Genomic DNA, 13,788 nt, shown 5'->3' on the forward strand with positions numbered 1-13,788 from the left:
TCACTGTCCTATTGTACTTTACATCTTTGTGTTACTTCCTGGTGCGGGATTAGATAAAAATACAGCAATCTATTCAGTTTTCCTACATTAAATGTTGTGTTCAACTTCATAGTGTGGTTTAAATAAAAAAATACAGCAATACACGCTTTGTTTAGTTACACCCTCCCAAAGTCACAAAGTAATGCCTTTTCTGTATTTTACATGTCAAAAAGAGAAATACACTAAAATGTGTAAGCTCTATGGGGTAAAGAATAATTGTGCCATCAACAACAAAAAAAATAAAAAAAAAAGAATAAAAGTTTAAGTATATACAAATAAAGAAGCATTCGTTATCCCTTGAGTTTAAAGGCTATATGCTTCGTAGAGAAACGTAACCACCTTCTGTAACAAGCAGAAACGAGATGAAATTAAATGAAAACATGGATACAAAACAAAACACGCTCCTCCTGTGTTTCAGCGGAGTGAAGCTTAGAGCTGGCCTCTGATATTGATCATATAAAATCCTACGTTATCTTTAAATATTTACACAGCAGTACACGCCAGCAATGCATACAGTATAACCCATCACTAGAATGCATTAGTTGTAAATCCATTTACTATTCAAGACTATCAAGCATCTAAATTATTATCGTTAAACATCTGTTTTACAGGATGTTCAAAATAATCCTACTAATAGGAGATAGAGTAACGTACATTTATTTATTGACACATGGCATCATAGGGATGTTTGTAATTGCCCAATTCTAGATATTGTATTTGTTTTCCTGAGATCACTGGGTCAGCAAGTACTAACAGAGAAATGGCACAACCCTCATCGAATGTAAACAAATAGACTGGAAAAAGGGCTGTGGATAAGAGCAGATGGAGATTAACCCCCAGGCTACAGACTGGGGTCCCCTATAAAAGTTCTGATTTCCCTCCTGTATATGTCAGACATTGCGAATTTAATCATCTTCGTCCAAGGCATGATGGGAAGGTTACAATTTATGCAGCGTTTGTAGGAGGGCGTGCCGAGGATGGGGCTGAGATTCCAGCGCACGGTTCGGCCTGCGGAGAGAAACGCATAGATTTAATGAAAATAACAGTAAATCAATGAAAATTTTGACTTTTGCTTTTAGAAGTCCAAAGCCAGCTATGGTTGTTCCAAGGATAATTTATATATTAACCTTAAGCAAAACAACTTTGTTTGACAGATTGTATCTATAACCCAGCGCTACATAAAAATAAAAATTAAACTAATCCAAATATTAATTCTACAGCAGCAAAAGAAAAAATGTGCCTGTGGGTGCACAATAATCACCTGAAAAGGTGTAACAAGAGAAGACTAGAGGGTGTATCTTTGCGCTATGATCTGCCAAATTTAAGAGCGGTATGGAATGAATCATGCACTGAATAGGTGATAATAAACACATTTAATATAAATACATATAAAAAAGCGTAAATGACCGGTCATGATATATATATAAAAAAAAAAATACATATAATCAATAAATCTATTAAAAAACTGACTGTCTATTGTGAGAATATATGCACACTTAAAGAGGTGGATCTGATTTATACAGTCATATAAGAACCCAGTCTGTTGGGAATAGGGATAATAAGTGTGTCCAGACTTGCAGATAGTAATATAGTCAATTGTTTCCGAGCGCTCAATGGAAATAATAAATATCAAAGTTAAATTGGATTGAGCTCCGTGGAGCTTCATACCATCAGGTAGATGTAAACGATGATCTCCCCAGAGGGCTTAGAAGCCCACACGAATGTAGGTGGACTAGCAGAAGAGGGGAGGCGCACTTCTGGGAGAGACCCGATGCAATGGGTGCAAGCGGCAGATGAATGGAACTCCAGCCGCATCTCGATAGCGGCCTCTACCCCCAAAAACTGCAGCAAATTTCTCAGTTTCTCCTCGTCAAGTGCACAGACCATCCGACGCGTTTCACTCCACAGAATAGGGGCTTTATTAAAGAGTGGCTTATAGCTCCACAAGGACCCTTTTTATATCCAGCAGGTGATTTCTCATTGGTGTTAAAATAAATTAGATTAGTTACCCCATTGCATCGGGTCTGTCCCAGAAGTGCGCCTCCCCTCTTCTGCTAGTCCATCTACATTCGTGTGGGCTTCTAAGCCCTCTGGGGAGATCATCATTTACATTTACCTGATGGTATGAAGCTCCACGGAGCTCAATACAATTAACTTTGATATTTATTGTTTCCATTGAGCGCAAGGACACAATTGACTATATTACTATCTGCAAGTGTGCACACGCTTATTATCCCTATTCCCAACAGACTGGGTTCTTATATGACTGTATAAATCAGATCCACCTCTTTAAGTGTGCATATATTCACACCAGTGGCGTAAGTTCATCCCAGACGCCCGAAGGCAAGTTATAATTTGGTGCCCCCCCATCACAGCCGCTGACACCGTAATGTAGCAATTCGTATGCAGACAGGCTATAGATAGACGAAAGCAGCAGCTGATGGTCTGACATGGAGTTATCCACTAGTGAATGGTAGCTACTCAGGTGTCGGGAAGGGGTGCCATGTATTGGGTTGTCGTGACAGTATACTCCGGGTACATAGTTACAGCCCTAAGTGGGGTGAATATGTTGTGGACAATGGAGGAGGTGCCCCTTCAGAGCTGGAGCCCGGCGGCAGGCGCCTCCATTGTCTCCCATAGTTCTGCCCCTGATTCACACAATAGACAAGTCAGTTTTTTTTATAGATTTATTGATTATATGTATTTGTTTTTTTATATATATCATGACCGGTCATTTATGCTTTTTTGATATGCATTTATATTAAATGTGTTTATTATCACCTATTCACTGCATGATTCATTCCATACCGCTCTTAAATTTGGCAGATCATAGCGCAAAGAAACACCCTCTAGTTTTAATTTTGACAAACTTACTTGGAAATAAAAGCCAACAGAATAGGTGCGAGAGACTTCTGAAAATAATCCTGTTGCACTACATAATTCAGTGTCATTAACGGTCCATACAAGTGAGGGATGGCTTTAATCTTCTCCTCACTCTGCAGAAACAAAGAACAAAATCTGGGTAGGTTCAGTTTATGATATTTCCTACTTTCCTAAACAATTACTTAAGGCTCTGAAATGAGTTCTGGTCCTGAAAAGGTTTGTCCATTACATATACAATTCATTTGGAAATTGCTGATTACATTTGGAAGCCCCTCATGTTAAACATGTTCTTTCCACCATCCCTTCTGTATGGGCTCGATGGGCTTTATTCTAGTAATGTGGATTTATTCTTTATGCTTTATACACAGAAAAAACAGGCAAAGTTAGCAAACAACAATAAATGGAAAGTTTGTACATCTAATGAAATCCTTTTCTTGTGTAGTTAAATGGGGAACAGATGAACAGTGGGCATTGGCCATATTGCCTCCAGGACACTGGATGTTAGGAAAGAACAAGATAACTTGCAGTGTCATGACTGCTGCCAAATGCACCATGAATGACACCAGATGGGCAGCAGAGACAGTGTAATGGTTGGCATTACTGCCTCACAGCACTAAGGTTGTGGGTTCGGTTCGAAATAGGGCCCTGTGTGTAGTTTGTATGTTCTCCCTGTGCTTGCGTGGGTTTTCTCCGGGTACTCCGGTTTCCTCCCACACTCCAAAAATATACTGGTAGGTTAATTGGCTCCTGGTAAAATTAACCCTAATATGTATGCGTGTACATGTGGTAGGAAATATAGATTGTAAGCTCCACTGGGACAGGGACTGATGTGAATGGTCAAATATTCTCTGTAAAAGCGCTGCGGAATAGGTGTGCGCTATATAAATAACTGGTAATAAATAAATAGATAGATGACCAGTTCATCCCCATGGCTGCTCAAGAGATCATGAAAATATAACAAACAGATGGGAACAAATCACGGAACTGATGATGGGAAAGTCCTGTGATATTAACTGAACTACAGCACATGGGAAAAGAATTTAACTTGGAAAAAAATAATCATGTTTATTGTGGAACTCAAAAAACAACCCGAATCAGCCCACAAAAAGCAATAAAGGTGGGAACTAGAAGAAATCATGCAGGCAATGCAGCACTTTACACACAAAGTAAGCATCTGTGTAAATCCCTGAATCAACAAAGTAAAAGTTTGTAAGAGGCAGCTTCAGATAAATACCTGATCATTCAAATGGAGCACTCTGAGGACAGTTGTGGTACAGATGCTGTATGGCTTCTTGCCCAAAGGCACCACGCTTACTTTTGAATCCAGCTTTCATACTGGGGTCATCAGTATTAACTGCTATTAACACGCAGCATGAAAGCCACAGATCTAATTTACATCTTTCTGCTTTTTGCAATTGAGCCACTTATCGATCATTGATTACTATCTGCTGCAAAAAGGAGCCAGTTCTCTACATTCGTTCTCTACACCAGTTATTTCATTTTTCTTTTATATATCTACATCTTTAGGATGTCACAAGATTAACACTTAAGCTGGGTACATACCTAACAGATATATCTGAAAATGATGGTTGCTCATACACACTGAACAGCCCCTACTGCAAGTGTACAGATGGTCGGCGGTCAGCGGGTAAAATAAGTAATGAACACATCAATATTTTTCTCAGTAAATAGATTTGTAATGGGGATATTGTGATGACATTTTCACAAAATGTCAGCAACAACCCATGCAATATACATATGCAAAGAAATCAAACCATAGATGTCCATAAATTAAGTTCCGTGTAATAATGAAAAATTACACAGAAAAAGTATTGAACATGCTTACTGAAATGTATTTAATACTTCGTACAAAAGCCTTTGTTGGTAATGACAGCTTCAAGATGCCTCCTGTATGGAGAAACTAGTCGTATGTATTGCCCAGGTGTGATTTTGGCCCATTCTTCCACACAGTCTTTAAATCTTGAAGGTTCCATGGGCCTCTTCTATGAACTCTGATCTTTAGCTCTTTCCATAGATTTTCAATTGATTCAAATTAGGTGATTGGCTGGGCCATTCTAGAAGCATTTTTTTCCTTTCTCTGAAACCAATTGAGAGAGTGTCCTTGGCTGTGTGTTTGGGATCATTGTCATGCTGAAATGTCCACCATCGTTTCATCTTTAGCATCCTGGTAGATTGCAACAGATTTTTATCAAGAATGTCTAAGTACATTTTTTCATTCATCGATCCTTCAATCATATGAAGTATGCCAGTACCGTATGCTGAAATACAGCCCCACACCATGATGTTTCCACTTCCAAACTTCAAAGTGTGGGAATGGTGTTTTTGGGGTGATGTGCAGTGCCATTTCTCCTCCAAACATGGTGTGTATTATGGTATCCAAATAGTTCAATTTTGGTCTCATCTGACCAGACTATATCCTCCCAGTATTTCACAGGCTTATCCAAATGTTGTGCACGTTAAACGAGCTTCAACATGCTTTTTCTTCAGAAATGGAGTCTTGTGTGGTGAGCGTGCATACAGGCCATGGTGGTTGAGTACCTTCGTTAATTGTTTTCTTTGAAACAATTGTACCTGCTAATTCCAGGTCTTTCTGAAGCTCTCCACAAGTGGTACTTGGCTCTTGGACAACTCTTGTGATAATTATTTTCACTCCTGTAAGAAATCTTACGAGGAGCACCTGGTCGTTCAGAAGTTTAGAAATCCTTCTGTAACCAATGCTTTCTGTATGTTTTGCAACTATAAGGTTGTGATGGTCTTGAGAGAGCGCTTTGCTTTTACCCATCATGAGATGTTTCTTGTGCATGACACCTTGGAAATGAGACACCTTTTTATAGGCCATCAGTTGGGACTGAACTAGCTTATATTAATTTGCAGTGACAAGGGGCAGGATTGCTTTCCAATTACAGATAAATTTCACCTGGTGCCTTAGCTTCCATGCCTTTTTGCACCTCCCTTTCTTCATGTGTCCAATATATTTTCCGTGTCATTTCACATTATTACACATAACTTAATTTATGGACATCTATGGTCTGACTTCTTTGCATATGTATATTGCATGGGTTGTTGCTGACATTTGGTGAAAATTTCATAACAATAGCCCCATTACAAATCTATTTACTGAGAAAAATGTTGCTGTGTTCAATACTTAGTTTACCCGCTGCGGATCTGCAGATATATTGGGCATCGGCCGTGCAGCACAGGCGACGTGATATCTCTGAACAACGTCGTTCACAGACATATCGCTGGTACACACTGGAAGACAGGCGCACAATATATTGGCCGATCAATTGATTGCCCAATATATCTGCCAGTGTGTACCCAGCAGTAGGCATCCTTCACATATAGTATGGTTTCTAATGTGCACTTTATATACAATAGCTCGCTTTGCACCACCATTCATTTTGAAATTTGAACTTCTGAGTTTTGTAAGGATTTGAAAAAAAAAATAAAAAAAACACAAAACAACCAATTTTTGCACTCACTGTTAAAACCATTTCTCTGAATCTATCTGGGGGACACTGCCATAATGGGGGAGTAGAGGGAGAGGACAAATTAAGAGTAGGCACAAAATTCAAAGTAAACTAATTTGAAAGGTTGCTCCCCCCCCTTCTACATCCCATATTACCATACAGGGCCGTCTCTATGGGTGTTCGACCAGTGCGGTCGCACAGGTGCGCCACCCGTAGAGGGGCGGCCCCCTCCCCAGCAGCCCGATTTCAGCGGGACAGTACTGTCCTGCTGTTCCACCCGCGGGCCGAAGTGGCCCACGGGTGGTCAAATTGGGAGGCTGGGGAGCGTGAATGGATGACGGCGCGCATGTGCGCGGCAACCATTCACTGACGGGAGAGGCTAGGGGAAGCCCAGCCAGTGACGGAGTGCTGGGCTTTACCCCCAGCCTGACGTTATTTGGAGGCATGCCATGTGGGTACGCCTCCAAATGTCACATAGGGGTCGTGGCCTATGGTAATTAGGCCACGCCCCCAAATTCGGTCGCGCGCAGCAAAGTCGCGCGCAATGTTAGGGCGCCATCTCGAGGGCCGGCACAGGGTGCTCCGAACCCTGGAGCCGGCCCTGTTACCATAGGAAATAATTTTACTTTTGTACCTCACAGGAGTGGGTAATTTCTTCTCATGCTGCAGGACCAGCTAAATTTCTTTAACTATTACCGATTTCTCTTCTCAAGTTAATGGAGATTGTCTCCTAGGTGCCCACTTGCTTCTCAGGGATGGTCACTATTGTGCCACAACTCTATGGCAGTGGCACCCATGACTTATATAGGGGCATCCGGAGCCCTTTGGCATAGCCAGTAACGTGCTTCCTCTGGAGGGAGTGGGGATGTCTAGGTGCTTTTTAACCCATAGTAGACAGCTGTGATGCTGATTTATGAGCATGTAGGCAATTATTCCGAGGATGCTCTCTCTGGCGACCATCACTGGTCTGGTAGACAGGTAGGGACGACATGCAGTACCGCGCAACATCAGGGCTCAGCTGGCATTCTGAGTTCTGTGGTCATATCCACTCTGGTGTCCTTCATCAGTCAAAAAGTGACTCCAACAGTAAGCCTGACAAATTAGGCCCTGATTCAGAGCCGCTCGTAAGCGGCCGTTCGTTCGTTCTGACCGATGTTCGCACATCTGCGCATGCGTACGGATTTTAATACGCATGCGCGAACCAGTCAGTGCGGCCGAAAATAGTTTGTTCGCTATATAGCGAATGCCTGCTATTTTGAGTGACAGAAGGAGGCGTATGTGGGTGGTAACAGGGGAAGGTGCTTGAAAACGGGGGTGTGGAATTCGAACGCAGGCGTGCTTAAAGGTCAAAACGGGCGTTTTAAGGGAGTGCATAATTAATACAGCAGCGTCATTGACCACGTCACTTGTTTTTTTTTTTTACTCAGAACTGCTCGCAAAATAGCGGTTGAAAAAACCAGCCACAAGAATAGCGAGCAGTTCATACGCTGTTCGATGTACTCGATTAATCTAATAAATAGCGGACATGACGTATGGTGCGAGCGGCAAGGGGGCGTACTTTTCAAAATTACAACCGCAAGTTTTGCTCGCTCGTTCAGACTTAGAGGCGTGAACAGACCGCAATTGGCGAACGGTTCATTTGAATAGCCACCCCTTGTTTTAGAACGAACGACCGCAAATAGCGAGCGGCTCTGAATCAGGGCCCTAGTCAGTAATCCACCTAGCAATGCATTCCTTAAAGCAGGCAACACCCTCTTTTCATCATCATAGAGGAACAAGAGATTATACGAACATCACTTGTCCTCTGGACAGAAGCCCTGAAAACTCTGACCACATCCAACGAATGAGGAGAGCACACAAAGTAGCTGTTTTTGCAGGAAGCCGCGGAAACTACATTTATGCCCTTATGCTAATGCAGGAAACCCTATGACTTCAAGGAGCAAATAACATCATTAGTATCGGCATAGTATTTACGCCACAGCCGGAGGGCAGCAGAGCGCCTGGAGTGAAAACACAGCTTTTATTCACCCATGGGTGACTTTCACCATAAGTTTTCCCACACGCGGGACACTACGGCCTGCGGGTAAGGACAGCAGCCTAGGAGGAACGCTATCTGCATTTGCACCAGCGGTCCATCAGAAACAGGCATCGCTTCACTGTACGTGCGATGCAGGAGGTTTAGCTATACATCCATAACCCTCTCGCGAGACAGATCTCTTGCATGCGCTCCAATGGACATCACTCAGCTGCCGCCCATTTCGCACAATGCAAGATCTGGCAAAGATCCGTCAGACTCAGAATCAGCAGGAGCTACACATGCGCTGTATGCTAAAACTCACTATTTGCATCAGTGAAAAGAGATGCGTCAGACTGAGAATCAGCCATGAATAACAATATCCTGAATAATGTGAAACCCGGGTACCAGACTGGAGTGAAAGGCTAATGCTGGGTACACACCTAACAGATACAGCTGCAGATTGAGTGATCTGCAGATGATGGTTGCTCATACACACTGAACAACCATCATGTCAACTGGCCGCAGATCGTGTCGCGCACCCCTCCCCTCGGGCCTCTGCTGCGACCATCCGTTCACATAGCGCGATGCCCTAATATATCTGCACTTATATTTGGCATCGGCTGTGAAGCTCAGCTGACGTGATATGTCTGAAGGACGTCGTTCACAGACATATCGCTGGTACACAGTGGCCGACACACAAGATATATTGGCCGATCAATTGATTGGCTGATATATATGCCAGTGTGTACCCAGCATTAGCCTGATAAACAACTCTGTCCTCATGGAAAATGTGAAAAGGAGACTTGCACAACAGAGGTTCTAGCTCTGAAACTGTCCTAGATGTACCAAGACAAAAACCATGTTCCTTGTAAAGAAATTGAACATCACTAAATCAATTGGTTCAAAGGGAGGATGATTAACACATGATTAAGGTCCCAAGGAGCTATAGAAGGGACATATGGGGGCTGTACTTGTAGTGCACTCTGTAAGAACTTCTGGTCTTTCTGTGAACGAAAACCAAAATGGCCAAAATGTGAGCCTTTGGGGGACTAAGAACCCCCTAAAAAATAAAAACATTGCATGTGTGTTTGGAAAATAAAAATTGCTTATAGGCCCAGAGGACTGCGTCTACGTCTACCTTCCATGGACACTGGGCTATCACTGGTAAGATAGCATCAATCATAAGGTGTATAGAGTATCACTGTGGTAATGTAACGCATGTGAAATACTTTTCCATGTCTCTTCCCAAAGACGTTTTGACAAAATTAATATGTCCTCACAATGGTTCCACCGAAAAAAATACCTAATGCAGTTAAAGGATCTGAAAACAAAAGTAAAAACTTTATTTTCCATATTTTTAAAGTAGTCCTTCTCATATTATTATTATTATTTTTTTTTTTTTAAACTAGAGTCTCTGTCAGGAGACCCCATTGCCAGCCTTGGTAGATTCAGTGAAAACTAGAGGTAGCCGTTGCTAACATGGAAGCTACTGTTAGATATAGCTTGCACTAGGTTTATCAGGCAGGGGAATGCAGAGAAGGTTCGGACTAGCAGGTCTCTGTGCTTCTCTACTGTCAGGCAACTCTCTGATGACCATTTCACAGGTCACTGAAGAAATGAAGCCACCATACTCTGCAGATGCTTACACAAAAGCCATTGCCAAGTATGTTTATATGTATGTATGTACAGTATGTATGTATGTATGTATGTATGTATGTATGTATGTATGTATGTATGTAGCAGCATCGATTTCCCAACTGAAATGAAAGGAATTAGCAATACCTTTAAAAGTCCCATACGCACTAATAAACTGGTGACGAACATGTCTGGCTGGAAAACTGAGCTGCCAAACGCCTTTTCCATCAGCCCATCTGAAAAGGGAAAGGAAGTCAGACATGAAGACAACAATAAAAATGAGGACTAGTAAGTAGACTAAGAGCACCTTCATACCAATCGTTTCTTCCACTGCTGCTTTTACTGCTTGATCATCTCTGTACACTGAGGAAATCTGGACAAAAGCTTGCACTACCTTATCAGTGTCTGCAACATCAGTCTGAAACCAAAGACAAAAAACACTAGTACTAACAGGCCACCATTAATATTACCCTGTACCTTACAACAGGACAACTAAAGCCTGTATAGTGCCCAAGCACCAATAAAGCACATCTATACCCCAGTTCTTCCACTGTCGCCGACTCCCCCCCCCCCTTTCCCCACATGGATAATAAAGCATTTACAGATGTCAAGTTCTGTAAAATTTTCTATCTTACGTTACTGCGTCATACATTGACACATCTATTCTTAGTCCTGGTGAGAACCTTATAACTCAAACTTATTATTTGTAATTATTTTTTGATGCTGGTAAGGTGGAGTATTAAGAGTGATTACCTGAGCTACGATTGCTGAACGTCTGGGCCCCATCCGTAGGAGCTTTTCAGGAGAAGGAAAGCTGAGGAAAGTAGATGGATCCACAGGGGGAAGAGGTGGTGAAACAGGTGTGGAATCCTTTAAGGAAATAAAATGTATTTAGAAATGTATGCTGTCAATTTTTGTTCCCACCCCCAAATAAGAATAATCCCACATTAAACTACAGGCCAGGGATTAAGAGATTTTCCAAAAACATTTTGTACAGGAAACAGGCTTTCATTTGATATACCAGATGGCTTACAGGTGTTAATATTTCAAGGTCATAGATGGAAACATTAAAAACGGATTTAAAAAAACAACACCACACAGTTTAAAATTTAGCAGACAGACTCTCATTGGCTGCTGCTGTGGAAAGCCGTGCTGACATCAAGTGCGCAGGCAGAGGAGACGTGTCACTATCACAACAAAAAAAGAAAAAAAGAAATGTCCTCTTGGTTGGCGCACTAAAGAGAAGTCTAAAATATAACCTTTATTTGATTAATTTAAAATCGAATTCCTGAAGTGAAATAATATGAGATATGGTAAGAACTTACCCTTGTTATCTCTATTTCTACGAAGTCCATAGGGTTCCACAGGATACCTTGGGGTATAGGTGTGACGTCAGTCATCGGGCACCAAAGAGTTAAGCTTTCAGCCTCCCAGGATGCACTAGGTCCCCCTCCTATACCCCACCCCCGAGCCAAGGCATCTCAGTTAGTTACCAAGCCATAGGCCGGAGGAGGAGAAGGAAGAGAGAGAACAAAGATCTGGACACATACAAGAATCACATTCTCACCAGAGAGAGACGGAAAACCGGTGACCAGAGCAAAGCCCATCTGCAGCACAGGTGCGACATGGCGGGAGTCCTGTGGGACCCTATGGACTTCGTAGAAATAGAGATAACAAGGGTAAGTTCTTACCATATCTCATATTTTCTACTTCAGGGTCCATAGGGTATCCACAGGATACCTTGGGGATGTCCCAAAGCAGTATCCTTTAAGGGTGGGGACGCTCCTGTGCAGAAAGGAGAATCCGCCGCCCGAAGGAAGCATCCTGAGAGGCGAAGGTATCAAACCTGTAATACCTCACGAAGGTATGGACAGAGGACCACGTAGCAGCCTTGCAGATCTGGACTGCAGAGGCACCACGTCGAGCTGTCCACGAAGGACCCACAGACCTAGTGGAATGAGCCTTCACAGAAGGAGGAACCGGCAGGCCTTCATGAAGATAAGCTTCAGAAATAGCCATACGGATCCAGGCTGCCAAAGTTTGCTTTGAAGCAGGCCAACCCTTTTTACGGAAGCCATAGAGGACAAACAAAGCGTCCGACTTCCTAAACGAAGAAGTGCGGTCAACATAAGTCCTTAAGGCCCGCACAACATCCAAAGAGGCCTCACCCACGGAAAGACCCGGTGAGTTAAAGGCCGGAACAACGATTTCCTCGTTAACATGAAACTGGGAAACAACTTTGGGAAGAAACTCGGGCCGAGTGCGGAGCACTGCCCTGTTCCCATGAAAAACCAAGAAAGGGGGTCTACAAGAAAGAGCCCCTAACTCAGAAACACGTCTGGCCGAAGCAATAGCCAGAAGGAAAACAGTCTTGGCTGTTAGCCATTTAAGATCCACTGAGCCCAGTGGTTCAAACGGCGGTCCTTGGAGAGCCCTCAGGACCACAGCCAAATCCCAAGGCGTCACAGGTGGAACAAAGGGCGGCTGAATGCGGACAACACCTTGCATAAAGGTGCGCACATCCGGGATTGTAGCAATCCTACGGTGAAACCAGACAGACAGGGCCGAAACCTGTACCTTCAAAGAAGCAAGGCGAAGCCCATGATCTAGTCCCGCTTGTAGGAAGGCGAGACTCCGAGACAGACGAAACTCCCGCGGTGCATAACCTCTCGGTCGACACTACTGGAAGAACGTATGCCACACGCGATGGTATATCCTCGCGGAAGACGGTTTCCGAGCTTGCAACATGGTACACACCACAGAGCTGGAAAACCCCTGGGACCTCAGCATGGCCGTCTCAACAGCCACGCCGTCAATGACAGCCGAGTCAGGTCCGGGTGAAGACAAGGACCCTGAGACAGAAGGTCCGGTCGTAGCGGCAACCGCAGAGGACTGACCACGGACAGACCCTGAAGGTCTGAGAACCAGTGCGGTCTGGGCCACGCGGGAGCTATCAACAGGAGCGTCCCTCCTTCCTGTTTGAATTTCCGGATTACCCGTGGAAGAAGGGAGACCGGAGGGAACAGGTATGCGAACCGGAACGTCCACCGGACGGACAGAGCATCCACCAGAGACGCCCCTTCGTCTCTTGTGCGAGACCCGTACACCAGCAACTTGTTGTTGTGCCGGGACGCCATGAGGTCGATCTCTGGAAGACCCCACCTGTCCACCAGCAGTTGAAAAACGTCCGGGTGCAGGGACCATTCCCCCGGATGAACGTCCTGGCGACTTAGAAAGTCCGCCTCCCAATTTAGCACTCCCGGGATGAAGACCGCTGATATGGCCGGAAGATTGCGCTCCGCCCAAACCAGGATCCGAGAGACCTCTACGAGAGCCGCCCGACTGCGGGTTCCTCCTTGCCTGTTTATGTAGGCCACGGTGGTAGCGTTGTCCGACCGGACCTGTACCGGGTGACCCTGGAGAAACCGATGTGCCTGCTGGAGAGCATTGAAGACCGCACGGATTTCCAAGATATTTATGGGAAGCTCCGCTTCTGTCGGCGTCCACCTGCCCTGGAACAAGTGTGGACCCAAAACCGCTCCCCAGCCCCGAAGACTGGCGTCCGTTGTCAACAGGACCCAATTTGGAACCCAGAACGGACGTCCCTTGTTGAGGTGGGTCGTCTGTAACCACCAAGCAAGGGACAGGCGAACTTCCGGGGTGAGCACAATCGTCTGGGACTTCAGAGACTGAGGCATCCCGTTCCACTTGGACAGGATCAGG

The 13,788-nt window shown here is 44.1% G+C and overlaps 1 protein-coding gene across 1 annotated transcript in view; it reads right to left on the reverse strand.

Moving 5' to 3' along the window:
- Positions 1-478: 478 nt before the first annotated feature.
- The window catches only part of LOC148477345 (ran GTPase-activating protein 1-like), a 59,011-nt gene continuing 45,701 nt past the window's right edge, over positions 479-13,788 (reverse strand). Inside the window, exons 9-13 of the mRNA XM_088456943.1 lie at positions 10,819-10,935; positions 10,381-10,483; positions 10,213-10,301; positions 2,914-3,035; positions 479-1,047 (exon numbers count right to left, since the gene is read on the reverse strand). Of these exons, the coding sequence (XP_088313069.1) occupies positions 978-1,047; positions 2,914-3,035; positions 10,213-10,301; positions 10,381-10,483; positions 10,819-10,935 (501 nt within the window). The 3' untranslated portion in view covers positions 479-977. The remainder of the gene's footprint in view (positions 1,048-2,913; positions 3,036-10,212; positions 10,302-10,380; positions 10,484-10,818; positions 10,936-13,788) is intronic.

The sequence above is a fragment of the Taudactylus pleione genome, unplaced genomic scaffold, assembly GCF_031769625.1.
Source record: "Taudactylus pleione unplaced genomic scaffold, aTauple2 ptg000726l, whole genome shotgun sequence".
Taxonomy (NCBI): Eukaryota; Metazoa; Chordata; class Amphibia; order Anura; family Myobatrachidae; genus Taudactylus; species Taudactylus pleione.